The 18,398-nt window shown below is 36.0% G+C and overlaps 1 protein-coding gene and 1 long non-coding RNA gene across 2 annotated transcripts in view; one reads left to right on the top strand and one right to left on the bottom strand.

Moving 5' to 3' along the window:
• The first annotated feature begins 357 nt into the window (after positions 1-357).
• Positions 358-18,398, top strand: part of LOC133644805 (uncharacterized) — a 19,306-nt gene continuing 1,265 nt past the window's right edge. Inside the window, exon 1 of the long non-coding RNA XR_009824841.1 lies at positions 358-406. This is a non-coding gene — a long non-coding RNA (uncharacterized LOC133644805). The remainder of the gene's footprint in view (positions 407-18,398) is intronic.
• LOC133644729 (G-protein coupled bile acid receptor 1-like) overlaps positions 5,676-18,398 on the bottom strand; it is a 13,297-nt gene continuing 574 nt past the window's right edge. Inside the window, exon 2 of the mRNA XM_062039484.1 lies at positions 5,676-6,915. Within this exon, the coding sequence (XP_061895468.1) occupies positions 5,872-6,849 (978 nt within the window). The 5' untranslated portion in view covers positions 6,850-6,915 and the 3' untranslated portion in view covers positions 5,676-5,871. The remainder of the gene's footprint in view (positions 6,916-18,398) is intronic.

The raw sequence follows: 18,398 nt of genomic DNA, 5'->3' as shown, positions 1-18,398 counted from the left end.
GTTCCGACTTACTGATTGGGAAATCCGACTTCGAAGGGCGTTCCAGTTGAAACTTCGACTAAGAACTCGGAAACTCGCGACAAGTCTATTCATGTATTTTATTTATGTATTTACTTGACAGGGACAGTACAATGAAACATTGCTACCCATAGGTAAACGATGTCAAAGTACACAAGACTTTTAGCTACAGGCTAATTTGCAACCCTTGTCCCTGGTTAGGCTTTTAAAGAAAAGTTTTTTTGTCTTGCCTTGCGGAATTGAAATATATATTCTTACCTGTGTGACAGGTAGAGGGTGCTAGAACACCCTGGGGAGGCTATAAATTAGGAGAAGAAGCCCTGCGGCCTTCCCTTTGCCCCAAAGCCTGACTTTGAGTGTTTGGTGAGCAAGACCTGCTAGCTACCAGGTAGGTGTTGATTTTGGTTTTATGAGTTTTGTTTGATGTTTGCAACCACTACATTGGAATAATAATGCACATACCACTTTTATAGTGTGAACTAGAAACCCAATACCCTGGTAGAAGTGTGGAGTTTTGTGCCTGCCTGATATTGTGGTATAGGGGTAGCTTTTAAGAATTACCTTTTGTTGGGTTACCCGATCAGGTTACCATGAATTGATTTACGTGGACTTAAGTTGAAAAACTTATTGGGGTGTTACCATTTAGTGGTCAATTGTACGGAATATGTACTGTACTGTGCAATCTACTAATAAAAGTTTCAATCAATCAATCAATCAAAGTCTCTCAAGTCTCCAGTTTTAGCTGGCAGGCCTGGTTTTAAAAGGTATTGAACTTTATTTTGATAATGTGTATTGGTGTTGTCTCGATACCAATATTTTGGTACCGGTACCAAAATTATTTCGATAGATTTTAGTACTTTTCGATAGTTTTCTAAATAAAGGGAACCACAAAAAATGGCATTATTGGCTTTATTTTAACAAAAAATCTTACGGTACATTAAACATATGTTTCTTATTGCAAGTTTGTCCTTAAATAAAATAGTGAACATACTAGACAACTTGTCTTTTAGTAGTAAGTAAGCCAACAAAGGCTCCTAATTTAGCTGCTTACATATGCAGTAACATATTGTGTCATTTTCCATTCTATTATTTTGTCAAAATTATTAAAGACAAGTGGTAGAAAATGAATTATTAATCTACTTTTTACGTTTTAACATGTCCTATCTACACTTCTCTTAAAATGTAATAATCATTTATTCTTCTGTTGTTTGGATGCTTTACATTAGTTTTGGATGATACCACAAATTTGGGTATTAATCCGATACCATTGGTCATATTCAAAGTCCTCATGTGTCCAGGGACATACAGTATTTCCTGAGTTTATAAACATAATATGATTTTTTTTTTAAAACAAAAGATGTTGTGATGCCAAACAATATTGACATAATCATAGTAGTATCGACTAGATATGTTCCTGTACTTGGTATCATTACAGTGGATGTTAAGTGTAGATCCACCAATGGCGTTTGTTTACATTGTGACACCGGTGAGCTTCGGTGTCTAGGTGATACTATACTAATACCGGTATACCGTACAACCCTAATGTGTATTTTCAGATGATGTTTTAGTGTTCATTATTGATGTATTTGTTGAATTGTATTGCTTTTTTTTTTTTACTAATGTCACAATAGGGAGGAGTGCAAGATATAGCACACTATTTATCACCGTTTTTCCCCACCGTAAACTTGTGCCAATGTAAAGGTACGTTTTATTCATTTGTTCAGGCCACGTGCAATGGTGTGAGGGTTATAGGTGTACAGGCTTACCCTAAGTCAGATTGCTTGCATATTTGATTTATGGTTTGTTTAATTTGAATTCATTATACCCTCACCTATCGATTGATTATTTGGTTTTACACTATTAGTTTGTGTGCTGCGGACTTGCAGTGGGTTGCATGCCCCCTATTGGCCTTAAACCTTCTGACTAGGCCGGGGGTAAGCAACACGCGGCTCTTTAGTGGCTCCCTGGAGCATTTTAAAAAAAGGAAAAATCATTTTTTTGTTTTAGTATGTTTTTTGTTTGATGACAAACACGACACAAACCTTCCCAATCATTAGAAAGCCCACTGTTCAATATGTTTATGTGTATGCTTCACTGATGAGAGTATTTGGTGAACATTGTTTTGTCCTACGAATTCCGGCGGTTCTTGAACTCACCATACTGTGGACTGTGACGCAACAGTTTGTTTACATGTAAAGTCTTCCACACCTTCTTTGTCTCATTTTGTCCACCAAACGTTTTATGCTGTGCGTGAATGCACAAAGGTGAGCTTTGTAGATGTTATTGACTTGTTGGAGTGCTAATCAGACATATTTGGTCACTGCATGACTGCAAGCTAATCAATGCTAACATGCTATTTAGGCTAGCTGTTAGTACATATTGCATCATTATGCCTCATTTGTAGGTATATTTGATCATTTAATTTCCTTTATGTATTTAAAAATACTATTAAAATAAACAAAAACATAACAAAAGTGGAATAAAAAAGCTTACAGGTGTAATTTAGAAAAAGTTGCAATGTTGACTGATAAAACAAAGCTGTTTTTTTTCTTTAAAACGGTCTTTGCTCAAAAAATATTGAATCAAAATCAGTTTAAAAAAAATAATTGACCTATCAAAGGCTCCGATTACTTCACATCAAACATCCCATTTTGAAAAATAGTTTTTGTGGAAGATTTTGCATATTTTGTGTGTTTGCCATAAAAAAAAAACAGTTTTCTTTGACAAAAAGGGCAGAAAACAAACAAAAAAAAACATTAAAAAAAACAACTTAGAATTGAGGGATAGATGTGAAGTTGATGTAGACTCTAGAGGTTTAAGTGTTGAATAAATAATGCATGTATACCCTGGCACACCATTGTCATCATTTCATGACCGAAGCAAAAAACTTTTTACACTTTTATACTGAAATAAATACACCTACACTTTATTAAATAAAAACATTGAATAAACTACCAGCAGCGGTAAAGTTTCGATCCATGAAGGAAAGAAGAAAGTGAATGAATGTTTATAACTGAATACAGTTAAATATGCATAAAAATTTGTTTTCTTTTGTATTATTTTTTTAAATGAATTAACGTTTATGACAACCTTTTTCTAAAACACTATAGAATGTGACACATAACAGGATAATGCATACATTTATCATTTCTTTTCAAAACTGTTACAAAAAAGTGGGACCCCAAACATTTACTGCGGGACCCCATTTTTATGACTTGATGGGGCCATTTTTAAAATTCCTAGCGCCAACACTGCATCATACTAAGAAATGCAGTTTTGAAGGTGATTAAGATTAGTTTAGGGGAGCGGCTCCACACTGTGGATGGAGACACATAATCAGCTGTTAGCTTGTCAGCCAGAGAAGATCAGCGTTTGTGTTCGGCTTTAAAAGGCATTAAAATTGCACGAAAATTGTCCGATACCGCATACTTGCCAACCCTCCCGATTGTCCCGGGAGACTCCCGAATTTCAGTGCCCCTCCTGAAAATCTCCCGGACAACAATATTGGGGGCGTGCCTTAAAGGCACTGCCTTTAGCGTCCTCTCTCACCTGAAAAGGAGACTATTATATACGTCTCCGTTATCCATAGGTTTATCTATAACCCATAAAGTAGGCAGGCACGGAGCTATTTCTCAGCATGTGTTTATTCCAGCCGGCACGTTAATACACTGACACACAACATCCGGATTCCCATCATGCATTGCTTCAAAACTACGGCAAGTAGTAATGTCCTAAAAACATAACAGAGACGAAGCAGAAGAACGAAGAAGAGACATGGCGACGACGAGTAAGAAGAAGAAATACGCTTGCAAGTTCCAAAATGATTGGAAAAGATAATTTCAGTTCATCCAGGACAGCTGGAAGGGGAAGGGGTATGCTGCCTGCACATTTTGTAGATCAGTCTTTTATGTGTGTGTGTATATGTGTAAATAAATGAACACTGAAATTCAAGTATTTATTTTATTTATATATATATTTATAGCTAGAAACTAACTGAAATTCAAGTATTTCTTTATATATATATATATATATATATATATATATATATATATATATATATATATATATATATATATATATATATATATATATATATATATATATATATAAAAGAAATACTTGACTTTCAGTGAATTCTAGCTATAAATATATTTATAGCTAGAAATATAAAGTATTTCTTTATATATATATATATATATATATATATATATATATATATATATATATATATATATATATATATATATATATATATATATATATAAAGAAATATATTTATAGCTAGAAATATAAAGTATTTATAGCTAGAATTCACTGAAAGTCAAGTATTTCTTTTATATATATATATATATATATATATATATATATATATATATATATATATATATATATATATATATATATATATATATATATATATATATATATATATATATATATAAAAGAAATACTTGACTTTCAGTGAATTCTAGCTAATATATATATATATATATATATATATATATATATATAAAAGAAATACTTGACTTTCAGTGAATTCTAGCTATAAATACTTTATATTTCTAGCTATAAATATATTTCTTTATATATATATATATATATATATATATATATATATATATATATATATATATATATATATATATATATATATATATATATATATATATATATATATATATATAAAAGAAATACTTGACTTTCAGTGAATTCTAGCTATATATATATATGTATATATATATATATATATATATATATATATATATATATATATATATATATATATATATATATATATATATATATATATATAAAATGAATACTTGAATTTCAGTGTTCATTTATTTACACATATACACATACATATATTCCTCCTCCCTTAACCCTGTAACACCCCTTGTTGTAAAATTACAACGTTACCTTTAACCATCCTAAAAAACAATCTGTTAATAATTATTATTTTTATTATTTTTTACCACATTTACATTATTGGATCGTACATTTGTTTATAAGTCACGCCTTCTGGCCATGAACTCACACAACCTCTCATGTTTTCCTTCGAACGACACCTATTTGTTTCATTGCACTGGATTCATCAGATTCAAGTAAGTAAAATGTCTTTTATATTTTTATTGGTTGTTATTACAATGTCTAGAGCATGTACATATGTAGTTATTGTGGAACACATGCATCAAATTTCATTTAGAGCTTGTTATATAATTGTTGCAATTATACAACACTGGGTGAATGTGGTAGTAATAGCTGGCTTGTTGCAGTGGGCTCAAACAGGTTGTATTCCCTCCACTACATCACTGCCTGAAGTATTTTCTCCATACATGGATAGTATGCATTCTACCCTTGTGTTGTGTTCTGGTCAAATTTGACTAAAAGTTTTATCTCTAAAAAAATGTAGTTAATTGATCAGCCTGACCTAAAATTCTATGAATTTGTCCAAGGATATCAACAGACAATTCAGTTCTGGGGAAAGGAATGTTCCTGAATGTGTGGATGTAATGGGGGTATGCATGTTTTCCTTTTAGTATGATAATTAGAGCCATTAATCTATTTACATTTATATTGATGGAATTTGGACACATTTGTCCATTTTTTTTTTTTTTAACTCTTCAATTTCTGCATCAAATGCCTCCTAAATCAACATCTGAAAGGTCACTTTTTTTTTTTTTTTTTAGGTTTTTCTATATTTGGGTCTTACAGGGCCCCCCATCTCCCGAATTCGGAGGTCTCAAGGTTGGCAAGTATGCGATACCGACGAGCGGCCGATCGATGGGAACAGAACAACCCACCCCTGGTACAGGTTGAAGAAACACACGGTTCCTAATTCTTGATGTTGGTTCAGACCGCAGACTCGCTGGACGTCCGCCTCAACCTGTCTCGAAGTTTGAGGAGCAGCTTGCACGCCGGTTCCGTGTACTGCTTGTTGGCGAGGCCCAGCACCAGCGGCACCACCGCCATGCTCCCGATGCCGGTGCACGAGAGCACGATGTGGGTGGTGGAGCTCCACTTGGTGTCGCTCATCAGGAAGGCCATGCACACGTGCATGTAGATGAGGTACGGCACCCAGCACGCCAGGAAGGTCAGCGACACGGCCACCAGGCAGCGAGCGTAGCGCAGGTTGAGCCTGTGCTCCCGGTCCGAGGCCTGACCGCGCTCCACCGAGCGATGGAGGCGGCAGATGTCCCTCAGCTGACCCCGGGTGATGCACAGCACGCGGCCCGTCATGGCAGCGATGGTGAGAATGGCGGGCAAGACCAGGCCGTACACTTCCAGGTAGAGGAAGGCATTGGGGAACACGCGGCTGTACGAGCAGCACACGGTCACGTTGGTGGAACAGCTGGACCCGGTGGTCCACTTTGGGCCTCGGGCGCAGCAGCCGCCCCAGTTGTTCCAACCAAAAGCCGGCAGGGACGCGTACAGAAGCGGCGGCGCCCACACCAGCAACAACGCCAGGGGGAAACTGCGATGCATCCACAATTTGCTGTAGTGCAGCGGCTCCACGATGCAGATGTACCGCTCGTAGTGGACCATGACCAAGTTGAGGAGGAACGCCAGGAAGAGGAAGTTTGGGAAAATGTGCGCGGCCAGACAGGAGCCGAAGCTCAACTCCCGGTTGAGCGCCATCAGAGGTATGAAAGGCAGCGCCACGCCCGTGCACATGTCCGCCACCAGCAGGCTCAGGAAGAAGTAGTTGGGCGTGTTGTGGAGCTGGCGGTTGCACAAGATGCCCGAGATGATGAGGAGGTTGGCCAGAATGATGGAGGTCGACAGCGGGACGGTGATGGCGTAGATCAGGTGCTCCTCGTCTTTGTTCATCGTCGGGGGGGGGAGGGGCGATGGGCAAAGTGGACCAGCTTCACCTACCGGCAACGTGTGGTAACCCTGCGGGACACCCAAGTGACACACTGTTACAATAATTGTTTCTAAATTATCACAAAAAACTTTGTATTACGTTGAGTTCCTGACAACAAGACAAAAGCTGTCTGAAACCTACCAAGGGTAAAGCTCGTAAAACTCCAGCAAGAAGCAAGATGAAGGTGTTGCTGTGTTCTTTCATGTATGGGAATCAACAGAAGGATGTTGTTCTGGCCCAAGGACTTCAGAGCGGAGAAATGGCAGGATCTGCCCAATTTCCAGACGACCTCTTTTCGAAGTATTTTACGAACTCTTTTTGAACTATTTTATGGAACTCTTTTTGAACTATTTTACGAACTCTTTTTGAACTGACCTTTCCTGTGAATTGTTTACGACCTTTTCTGTGAACTTTTTGCGACCTTTGTCCTTTGGAAACAGTGGTGGCCAAGGGTCCAAAATAAATGGAGGCATGCAATCTTTGGGCAGAGCGTGCTGGAGACTGTACAAGAGTATAGTGTGTCCAGGCGTGTCTCCTCAGTTGAGTCCAAATTAAATTCTGTCTCTGTTTAATTCTTTGCCTCTTGTCTTGTTTAATAGATGTCATCAGTGTTTGAACCTGACATACACATGATTTACCAGACCTTTGTGCTCTAATATCGAGTTTCAAATCAAAATATCGAAAACAGCGATTAGTTCAGGGGGTGTCCAAACTTTTTCCACCAAGGGCCGCATACTGAAAGTCAAAGTATGTGTGGGCCGTGCATAGTGATACTTTTTTTATTTTAAAAAAATTATAAAAACAGAGTCAGCTTTGTATTAAGTGACTAAGTATATTTTTATTAATTATTATAATATTTCAGCTTTTTCTCAATATAAACCGATATATGGCTCTTTTTTTCTTACATGTTTACTGTTTCTTTTTTTTACCATGTAAGAACAGCATAAAAATAACAACAAGAAAAATAATGCAATTGTGTAACTGCACAACCTTAGGTGTCAAAAATTCTGCCTGTATAAAAAATATTGTTTATTTACATATTAAACAGTGTTTACTGTTGTTTTTGTATTTTTTAAATAATTCATAAGTTGGTATTGTTTTATTTTTTAATTACCGAAACGTTGTTTATATTAAGTATATTTTGAGATATTATATTTGCAGAAAGTATCGGTAGCGGATAGGTATCGCCGATCACAGCCTGAATTTTACTCTGTATCGGATCAGAAAGAAAATCATTTGTACCTAATTTACATCACGTATTATGCAAAACCAACTTTTCTTACCTATTGGTACCTGTTGTTGTGTATTTGGGATCTGCATAGTCCCGAAAATGTGCAATCAAACCATGGAAATGTTTATAAAACAATCTTGCCTTCCTTCATACTTCCTCCAAACTAGCTCGGAATTAGCCCAATTTGAGACGATTTTCCCAATACTGACGTCAGCGGATATTTTTTTATATATGGTAAAGTTTTACCCAAAGATCTTTGCGTGAGTCCGCCATTGTAGTCTGATGTTGAAGTCAATTAGTTCCTTCTTTTTCTCTATCCCAGGGATGTCCAAAGTGCGACACGGGGACCATTTACGGCCTGCAGCTTGGTGTCAAAATAATATGAAAAACAAAAAAACAGTAAAAATGCAAGGGAAAAAAAGGGCAAAAACCACCAATGTAATGAGGAAAAACCTAATAATAATGCAATTGTTTAACTGCACAACCTTGTTTGTCAAAAATTCTGCCTGTACAAAAATATTAATGTTTATTTACATATTAAACAGTGTTTACTGTTGTATTTTTTAATTATTCATAAGTTAGTATTATTTTCTTTTTTAATTACCTAAACATTGTTTATTTTGAGATATATTATTTCAAATACACAATGTTTTACATTTCAGCAGACACATGAGGTATATTTGCACAAAGTATCGGTGTCGGTTCAGTATCGCCGATACCAGCCTGACTTTTTTTGGTATCGGATCAGAAAGAAAATCATTTGAACCTAATTTAAATCACGTATTATGCAAAACCAACTTTTCTTACCTATTGGTACCTGTTGTTGTGTATGTGGGATCTGCATAGTCCCAAAAATGTGCAATCAAACCATGGAAGCATGGTTGAGATGTTTATAAAACAATCTTGCCTTCCTTCATACTTTCCCCCCAAACAAGCCGCTCGGAATTAGCCCAATTTCAGACGATTTTCCCAATACTGACGTCAGCGGATATTTCCATATATGGTAAAGTTTTACCCAAAGATCTTTGCGTGAGACCGCCATTGTAGTCTGACGTTGTAGTCAATTAGTTCCTTCTTTTTCGACACGGGGACCATTTACGGCCTGCAGTTGGTGTCAAAATAAAATGAAAAACAAAAAATACAAGGAAAAAAAAGAGCAAAAACCACCAATGTAATGAGGAAAAACCTAAAATTGTGATACTAATAACTAGAGATGTCCGATAATGGCTTTTTTGCTGATATCCGATATTCCGATATTGTCCAACTCTTAATTACCGATTCCGATATCAACCGATACCGATATATACAGTCGTGGAATTAACACATTATTATGCCTAATTTTGTTGTGATGCCCCGCTGGATGCATTAAACAATGTAACAAGGTTTTCCAAAATAAATCAACTCAAGTTATGGAAAAAAATGCCAACATGGCAGTTAGTGCATTATTTTTTTTAACATGCCTCAAAACAGCAGCTTGGAATTTGGGACATGCTCTCCCTGAGAGAGCATGGGGAGGTTGAGGTGGGGGGGGGGGGGGGGGGGTTAGCGGGGGGTATATATTGTAGCGTCCCGGAAGAGTTATTGCTGCAAGGGGTTCTGGGTATTTGTTCTGTTGTGTTTATGTTGTGTTACGGTGCAGATGTTCTGCCGAAATATGTTTGTCATTCTTGTTTGGTGTGGGTTCACAGTGTGGCGCATATTTGTAACAGTGTTAAAGTTGTTTATACGGCCACCCTCAGTGTGACCTGTATGGCTGTTGACCAAGTATGGCTTGCATTCACTTGTGTGTGTGAAAAGCCATAGATATTATGTGACTTTGCTGGCACGCAAAGGCAGTGCCTTTAAGGTTTATTGGCTCTCTGTACTTCTCCCTACGCCGTTGTGTAGCTGCTAGTAGCCTATATCCTACCATAATTACCTTTTTGTAAAATAACTTGATTGACATACAAGAAAAGACCAACCTTGTGTGTTTATTGGAGGACATTTAGATGTTAACAGACTGTGCAGCTCTGCGCAAGTAAACACACTGAATCGGAATGCTTATATCAGCGGTTTTAGATGCAAGCCCATACTTGTTTATTTTTGCTGATATTGTAGTAGTAGTAGTAGTTGTAGTAAGTCCTCATGTCCACTGTGGTGCTCAAACTACAGACTAAGCACCCAATTTCTATCTTTAGAAACGCAATTGTCACGAACACGCATCACTGCGGTAATTGTGACCTCAGGTTGCGTGAGACAGGCGGCGACGTGCAGGTCAGAGTCTTTTAATAATTACCAATAGCACAGGGGTGTGCAATAGGGAAGTGAACAAAAGCATAAGCAGGCTTGACATAAGCAAAACAAGCAAATGCAAAGCAGTACAAAAAATAGCTTGCTGGTTTTTTTTAATGACAAACAGACCGTGACCTTTGTCGGTCAAACTGGCGGGCACATTCTAGTTCTCTGATTAGCGATCGGAATACAGAAGTAGAATTGTCTCACATCAACTTATATATATATCAATATGATATTAATACATATGCATATATTAATACATATACAAATACAAATGTGATATACAAATAAATAATTTGTATAAATAAACGCGTATTTGTAAATATATTTTTGAGATTTGAAAATATACACAAATACAATTTATAAATATAAAAATGTGACATACAAAAAAAAAATCCAGAATTTGTATAAATAAACGTGTATTTGTAAATATATTTTTGAGATTTGAATATAAATATGCTTGATTTTGTATTGAATTTGCATGTGTGGATCGCTTTTTTGCTATTGTGTCGATGAGACATTCCTCCCACAAACCAGATGCACAAATAAATGTGACCTACACACTCCCCTGAACAACCAGCAGAGGGCATACTGCAGCCAGAGCGGTCTGGGTCACAGAGCATTATATGCAAAATGCATATAATTTAGCTCCCTATTGCATCCCGGGCCCAATTTAAGATTAACCTGCTACCACCAATGCATCTACGGCAACGCCCCCTCCTACCTCAAGGACCTGGTTTCCCCTCAACCTCCTAACCGCAGCCTCCGCTCCTCAAACACATCAGGACAAAGTTACAATTTATGGGCCGCCGGGATTTCTGCTCGACCGCTCCCGAACTCTGTAACGCTCTCCCCGACCATCTTAGAGCACCACAGTCGGTCGACCGTTTTAAGAAGGGACTAAAAACCCACCTTTTTAGCACAGCTTTTATCTAATTTCGCTGCCTTCTTGTTTTTAAATACACTGCTTGCCTATCTGTTTTTATCCAGTGCTTTCATACTTTTATTTCTATTTTTATCTAAATTTCTGTTTTATCTAGTTGTTTTCTAGTGTGTGTCATGATTTCATTTCTATTAATTTTTTAAAATTATTATTATTTATTTGCCCGAGAAGCTGTGCAGGACATTATATAAAAAATAAATAAATAAATAAATAAATATTTTTTTTAAATTATATATTCTTTCTATTTTTATTTGTTTTGTTTTTGTACTTTGTAGCACTTTGAGATTTTAACAAATGTAAAGTGCGTTACAAATGTAATTCATTATTATTATTATTATTATTTAAAATGCCCGGAGTTCTCTGCACAAAAACAATCCACGTCTTTACGGAGAGAACGCACAACGGGCCTGAGCTAGCTAACGTTAGCGTTGTATTAGCTAATGCGAATTTATCTAGTTAATCTGCAAGACCGTGCTAGCTGTTTATTTTATTGTATCAATGCCGTTTAATCATTACACTTTAATGACCTTGTCCCGATGTAGATACTGATCTCTTATCAGGCTGCAGTGCCCTCTGCTGGTTGTTCAGGGGAGTGTGTAGGTCACATTTATTTGTGCATCTGGTTTGTGGGAGGAATGTCTCATCGACACGAAAGCAAAAAAGCGATCCACATATGCAAAATCAAGCATATTCATATTCAAATCTCAAAAATATATTTACAAATACACATTTATTTATACAAATTATTGATTTATTTGTATGTCACATTTTTATATTTATACATTTTATTTGTATATATTTTCAAATCTCAAAAATATATTTACAAATACGCGTTTATTTATCCAAATTATTTATTTATTTGTATATCACATTTTGTATTTGTATATTTATTCATATATGCATATGTATTAATATCACATTGATATATATATATAAGTTGAAGTGAGACAATTCTACTTTCATATCGGAAGAATGGTGCATCTCCTGATCGCTAATCAGAGGCAGGTGAGGGAAACCGCACTTAGGGAACCGGGCAGGAGGTGGAACAGAAAGTGAGAGCGCTGGAGAGGAAACAACCGTACACTAAGAAAGAGAATACAAAACTAGGGAACACGGGCTAATGTCAAAAGAGAATACAAAACTAGGGAACACGGGCTAATGTCAAAAGAGAATACAAAACTAGGGAACACGGGCTAATGTCAAAAGAGAATACAAAACTAGGGAACACGGGCTAATGTCAGACCTCAGGTGACAGGTCGTGACATAAATATCATAGCCTACACTGCAAAAAGTCAGTGTTCAAAAACAAGAACAAAAACTACAAAAATTAGGGGTATTTTATTTGAACTAAGCAAAATTATCTGCCAATAGAACAAGACAATTCGGCTTGTCAAGACTTTCCAAAACAAGTAAAGTTAGCTAACCTCAATGAACCCAAAAATACCTTAAAATAAGTATATTCTCACTAATAAGTGCACTTTTCTTGGTAGAAAAAAAAAGAGACCTTTTTGCTCAATATGTTGAAAAATATTCTTAAATTAAGTAAACGCTAGTGCCATTATCTTGACATAATGATATGCGCTCGGCATCATGATTTTTTTTTTCATGCTTGAAGTAAGAAATTATTACTTTAAAAAAGTAGTTTTATACTTGTGAGTGTTGATGACACAGCTTTGCAACAGTTGATATTCTAGTTTCAAGCATGTTTTACTCAATATAGGTCATAAAATCTCAGCAACAAGCTGTAATATCTTACTGAGATCATTAAAACCCTTAAAACAAGTAAAAGACTCTAACATAAAATCTGCTCAGTGAGAAGAATGATCTTATCAGACAGAAAATAAGCAAATATCACCCTTATTTGAGATATTTCATCTTACTTAGATTTCAGTTTTTGCAGTGTACTTCTCTGGTTGATAAGGCAGCCATGTTGCGAGGCAAATCTTCTATTTAATTGGACAAAACCCAACAAAGCACGGGAACGGATTTTATTGCATTTAAAAAAAAAAGGCTGAGAAACACATGTCCCTTACAGAGGACAAACACGACAAGGCAATTTACTCAGTAACACAATATTTTCACCACATTTTTTTAAAGCGATATCATCAGCAGCGTTCTCTGCTGTGGACATTTGTTTTTGGTCCTTTTTGTCAGAGGTGCACATTTTGTAAACACACAAATGTCCACTGCAGAGGACGCTGGTAGGAGCCTATCCCAGCTGACTACCCTGAGTTTGAGTTTATTTCGAACATGCAAGCATACAACATGATACATCACAATTTCCAGTTTCTCTTTTCAACATGTTCGAAAAGGAGTAGGAAGAAGCAGAGCTTATTTAATCCTACCCCTTTTCTTTTACATAACAGTTGCTAAAAGTTTTGTTCACTTCCTGTTCTCAATTTATTCACAATATACTCCATAAGTAATCACAATAAAAATAAATAAATAAATAATAATTGGTGAAGTATCGTATTTTTTGGAGTATAAGTCGCACCGGCCGAAAATGCATAATAAAGAAGGAAAAAAACATATATAAGTCGCACTGGAGTATAAGTCGCATTTTTGGGGGAAATGTATTTGATAAAAGCCAACACCAAGAATAGACATTTGAAAGGCAATTTAAAATAAATAAAGAATAGTGAACAACAGGCTGAATAAGTGTACGTTATATGAGGCATAAATAACCAACTGAGAACGTGCCTGGTATGTTAACGTAACATATTATGGTAAGAGTCATTCAAATAACTATAGCATATAGAACATGCTATACGTTTACCAAACAATCTGTCACTCCTAATCGCTAAATCCCATGAAATCTTATACGTCTAGTCCAGGGGTCGGCAACCCAAAATGTTGAAAGAGCCATATTGGACCAAAAATACAAAAACAAATTTGTCTGGAGCCGCAAAAAATTAAAAGCCATATTACATACAGATAGTGTGTCATGAGATATAAATTGAATTAAGAGGACTTAAAGGAAACTAAATTACCTCAAATATACCTACAAATGAGGCATAATGATGCAATATGTACATACGGCTAGCCTAAATAGCATGTTAGCATTGATTAGCTCGCAGTCATGCAGTGACCGAATATGCCCGATTAGCACTCCACACAAGTCAATAACATCAACAAAACTCACCTTTGTGCATTCACGCACAGTACAGTACAAAATGTTTGGTGGACAAAATGAGACAGAAAAAGAAGTGGCATAAAACACGTCCTGGAAAGTCGGAGAAAGTTGTACATGTAAACAAACTACGGTGAGTTCAAGGACCGCCAAAATTAGTAGGACAAAACGGCGCTGGCCAAATACTCGAATCAGTGAAGCATGTTTAATACAAACAGTGTGATTTATAACAATTAGGGAGGTTTGTGTCATGTTTGTCCTCCTACAGAAACCATATTAAAACAAAAAATTTATTTTTTCCCCTCATCTTTTTCCATTTTTCATACATTTTTGAAAAAGCTCCAGAGAGCCACCAGGGCGGCGCTAAAGAGCCGCATGCGGCTCTAGAGTCGCGGGTTGCCGACCCCCGGTCTAGTCTCTTACGTGAATGAGCTAAATAATATTATTTGATATTTTACGGTAATGTGTTTATAATTTCACACATAAGTCGCTCCTGAGTATAAGTCGCACCCCCGGCCAAACTATGAAAAAAACTGCGACTTATAGTCTGAAATATACGGTACGTCATATTTCATATGATGAGATAAGTACGATTATTTTGAGAATGAAAGAATGGATGGATGACATAAATTATGACATAAATTCAGAATGTTTATCATGGTTCTTCTACTTTGTACTTTGTAAACACTTGAAGTTTGAAGAGTTTCTTGAAGTGGATCATATTAGTACATTGTTTGATTACTTTGCTTAATCCATTCCATCATTTAATTCCACATACTGATATACTGAAGGTCTTAAGTCAGTGGTTCTTAACCTGGGTTCAATCGAACCCTAGGGGTTCGGTGAGTCGGGCTCAGGGGTTCGGCGGAGGTCTAGACACACCCGACTCATCGTGTAAATAAAAACGGCGTATTACGGATACGGCAACAACAGAAGTCAGACTGATTTGCAGGTGTGTAATTTGTTGTGAGTTTATGCACGGTGTTGCTTTTGTTGTTTGAACAAGGTGATGTTCATGCACGGTTCATTTTGTGCACCAGTAATAAAACATGGTAACACTTTAGTATGGGGAACATATTCACCATTAATTAGTTGCTTATTAACATGCAAATTAGTAACATATTGGCTCTTAACTAGTCATTATTAAGTACTTATTAATGCCTTATTCAGCATGGCCATATTATAATCATAACCCTCTAACCCTGGCCCTAACCCTCTAACCCAGGGGTGTCCAAAGTGCGGCCCGGGGGCCATTTGCGGCCCGCAGGTAATTTTTTAACGGCCCCACGGCACATTCTAAAAATACGATGAAAAAAAAAAAAAAAACATAAAGAGTGGTATAAACGAGCAAACAGGTAAAACGTAACAAGAAAATGTTGCATTATTTACTCTAATAACACAAAGCTGCCATGCAGGCTGTTTCTTTCTTTTAAAAAAATAATAATGAATCAAAATCAATGTCATTATGAATTATTGACCTATTCAAGACTCCATTTACATCACATTAAATATTCCACTTTGAGATATTTTGGGGGGAAAATGTTGCATATTTTTTGGTTGCCTAAAACGAACAAACAAAAAACATAAACAACAATAAAACTTATAATTAACGGATAGATCTGAAATTGATCTTGAGACTATTGTGGTAAAAGTTAAAAAAAATGTTGGATTTATTTTTTTAAACTTTACTGAGCAGTACCCTTTTGGATCCCCAATAATTTTAGTGGGACTTTTTTTTTTTTTTTAAGTGTCATTGCTCAAAAAAAAATGAATTAAAATCAATATTGTTATGAGTTATTGACCTTTTTAAGACTCCAATTATTATATAATCTCAAATATTCCACTTTAAAATTTTATTGGAGGAAAATATTGCTTATTTTGTGTTTTTTTCCATAAAAAAACACGGTTTTCCTTGACAAAAATGGCATACAACTTAAATCTTTAAAAGCGTTATATTGACAGATAGATCTAATTTTGATCTAGAGATTTAAACCTTGAATGATAATAATAATAATAATACTAAATAATGACACATTTGTAATATTTTTTTTGACCAAAACCTTTTGGGGTCCCCGGGATCAAGTCTGAGTGGAGGCCTAAATGTATCTTTTTTTATACATATATTGTATTGGATTTTAAAATAAAAAATATCAAAATGGCCCCCGCTTGCTTTGGTTTTTCAGTGTGCGGCCCTCAGTGGAAAAAGTTTGGACACCCCTGCTCTACTCCTAACCAAATAACTCAAAATTAAGTCTTTATTACTTAGAACAGTGTTTTTCAACCACTAGTGTGCCGTGAGATACAGTCTGGTGTGCCGTGGGAGATTATCTATAGTTTCACCTATTTGGGTTAAAGATATTTTTTGCAAACCAGTAATTATAGTCTGCAAATGATGTGTTGTTGTTGAGTGTCGGTGCTGTCTAGAACTCGGCAGAGTAACCGTGTAATACTCTTCCATATCAGTAGGTGGCAGCCGGTAGCTAATTGCTTTGTAGATGTCAGGAACAGCGGGAGGCAGTGTGCAGGTAAAAAGGTGTCTAATGCTTAAACCAAAAATATACAAAAGGTGAGTGCCCCTAAGAAAAGGCCTTAAAGCTTAGGGATGGCTATGCAGAACGAAACTAAAACTGAACTGGCTACGAAGTAAACAAAAACAGAATGCTGGACAACAGCAAAGACTTACTGTGGAGCAAAGACGGCGTCCACAAAGTACATCCGAACATGACATGACAATCAACAATGTCCCCACAAAGAAGGATAACAACAACTGAAATATTCTTGATTGCTAAAACAAAGTAGATGCGGGAAATATCGCTCAAAGAAAGACATGAAACTGCTACAGGAAAATAGCAAAAGAAGAGGAAAAGCCACCAAAATAGGAGCGCAAGACAAGATCTAAAACACTACACACAGGAAAACAGCAAACAACTCAAAATAAGTCACGGCGTGATGTGACATTACACCTACTTTGAGACAAGAGCTATAATGATGCATTCTTGGTCATGGTTTAAATTCATATCCAACAATTGCGTTGTTGAGTTCAACTGAGTTTGGTTTTTTAATGATTTCTGCTGGTGGTGTGCCTCCGGATTTTTTTCAACGCCAAAAATGTGCCTCGGCTCAAAAAAGGTTGAAAAACACTGACTTAGAATTAGAGATGTCCGATAATATCGGCCGGCCGATAGTATCGGCCGATAAATGTTTTAAAATGTAATATCGGAAATTATCGGTATCGGGTTTTTTTTATTATCGGTATCGGTTTTGTTTTTTTAATATATATTTTTTTAATTAAATCCACATAAAAAACACAAGATATACTTACAATTAGTGCACCAACCCAAAAAACCTCCCTCCCCCATTTACACTCATTCACACAAAAGGGTTGTTTCCTTCTGTTATTAATATTCTGGTTCCTACATTATATATCAATATATATCAATACAGTCTGCAAGGGATACAGTCCGTAAGCACACATGATTGTGCGTGCTGCTGGTCCACTAATAGTACTAACCTTTATCAGTTAATTTTACTAATTTTCATTCATTACTAGTTTCTATGTAACTGATTTTATATTGTTTTACTTTCTTTTTTATTCAAGAAAATGTTTTTAATTTATTTATCTTATTTTATTTTATTAATTTAAAAAAAAAGGACCTTATCTTCACCATACCTGGTTGTCCAAATTAGGCATAATAATGTGTTAATTCCACAACTGTATACATCAGTATCGGTATCGGTTGATATCGGTATCGGTAATTAAAGAGTTGGACAATATCGGAATATCGGATATCGGCAAAAAGCCATTATCGGACATCCCTACTTAGAATATGTTCCCCCAGTGTCCAAAAAACTCTAAATTAAGCCTTTGTTACTTAGAATATGTTCCCCATACTAAAGTGTTACCAAAAACATATAAGTTTGTCCTGAATTAAAA

Source organism: Entelurus aequoreus, linkage group LG01 (genome assembly GCF_033978785.1).
Source record: "Entelurus aequoreus isolate RoL-2023_Sb linkage group LG01, RoL_Eaeq_v1.1, whole genome shotgun sequence".
Classification (NCBI taxonomy): domain Eukaryota; kingdom Metazoa; phylum Chordata; class Actinopteri; order Syngnathiformes; family Syngnathidae; genus Entelurus; species Entelurus aequoreus.
The sequence above is the reverse complement of the archived record's forward strand: the minus strand, read 5'-3'. Positions and strand labels throughout refer to the sequence as shown.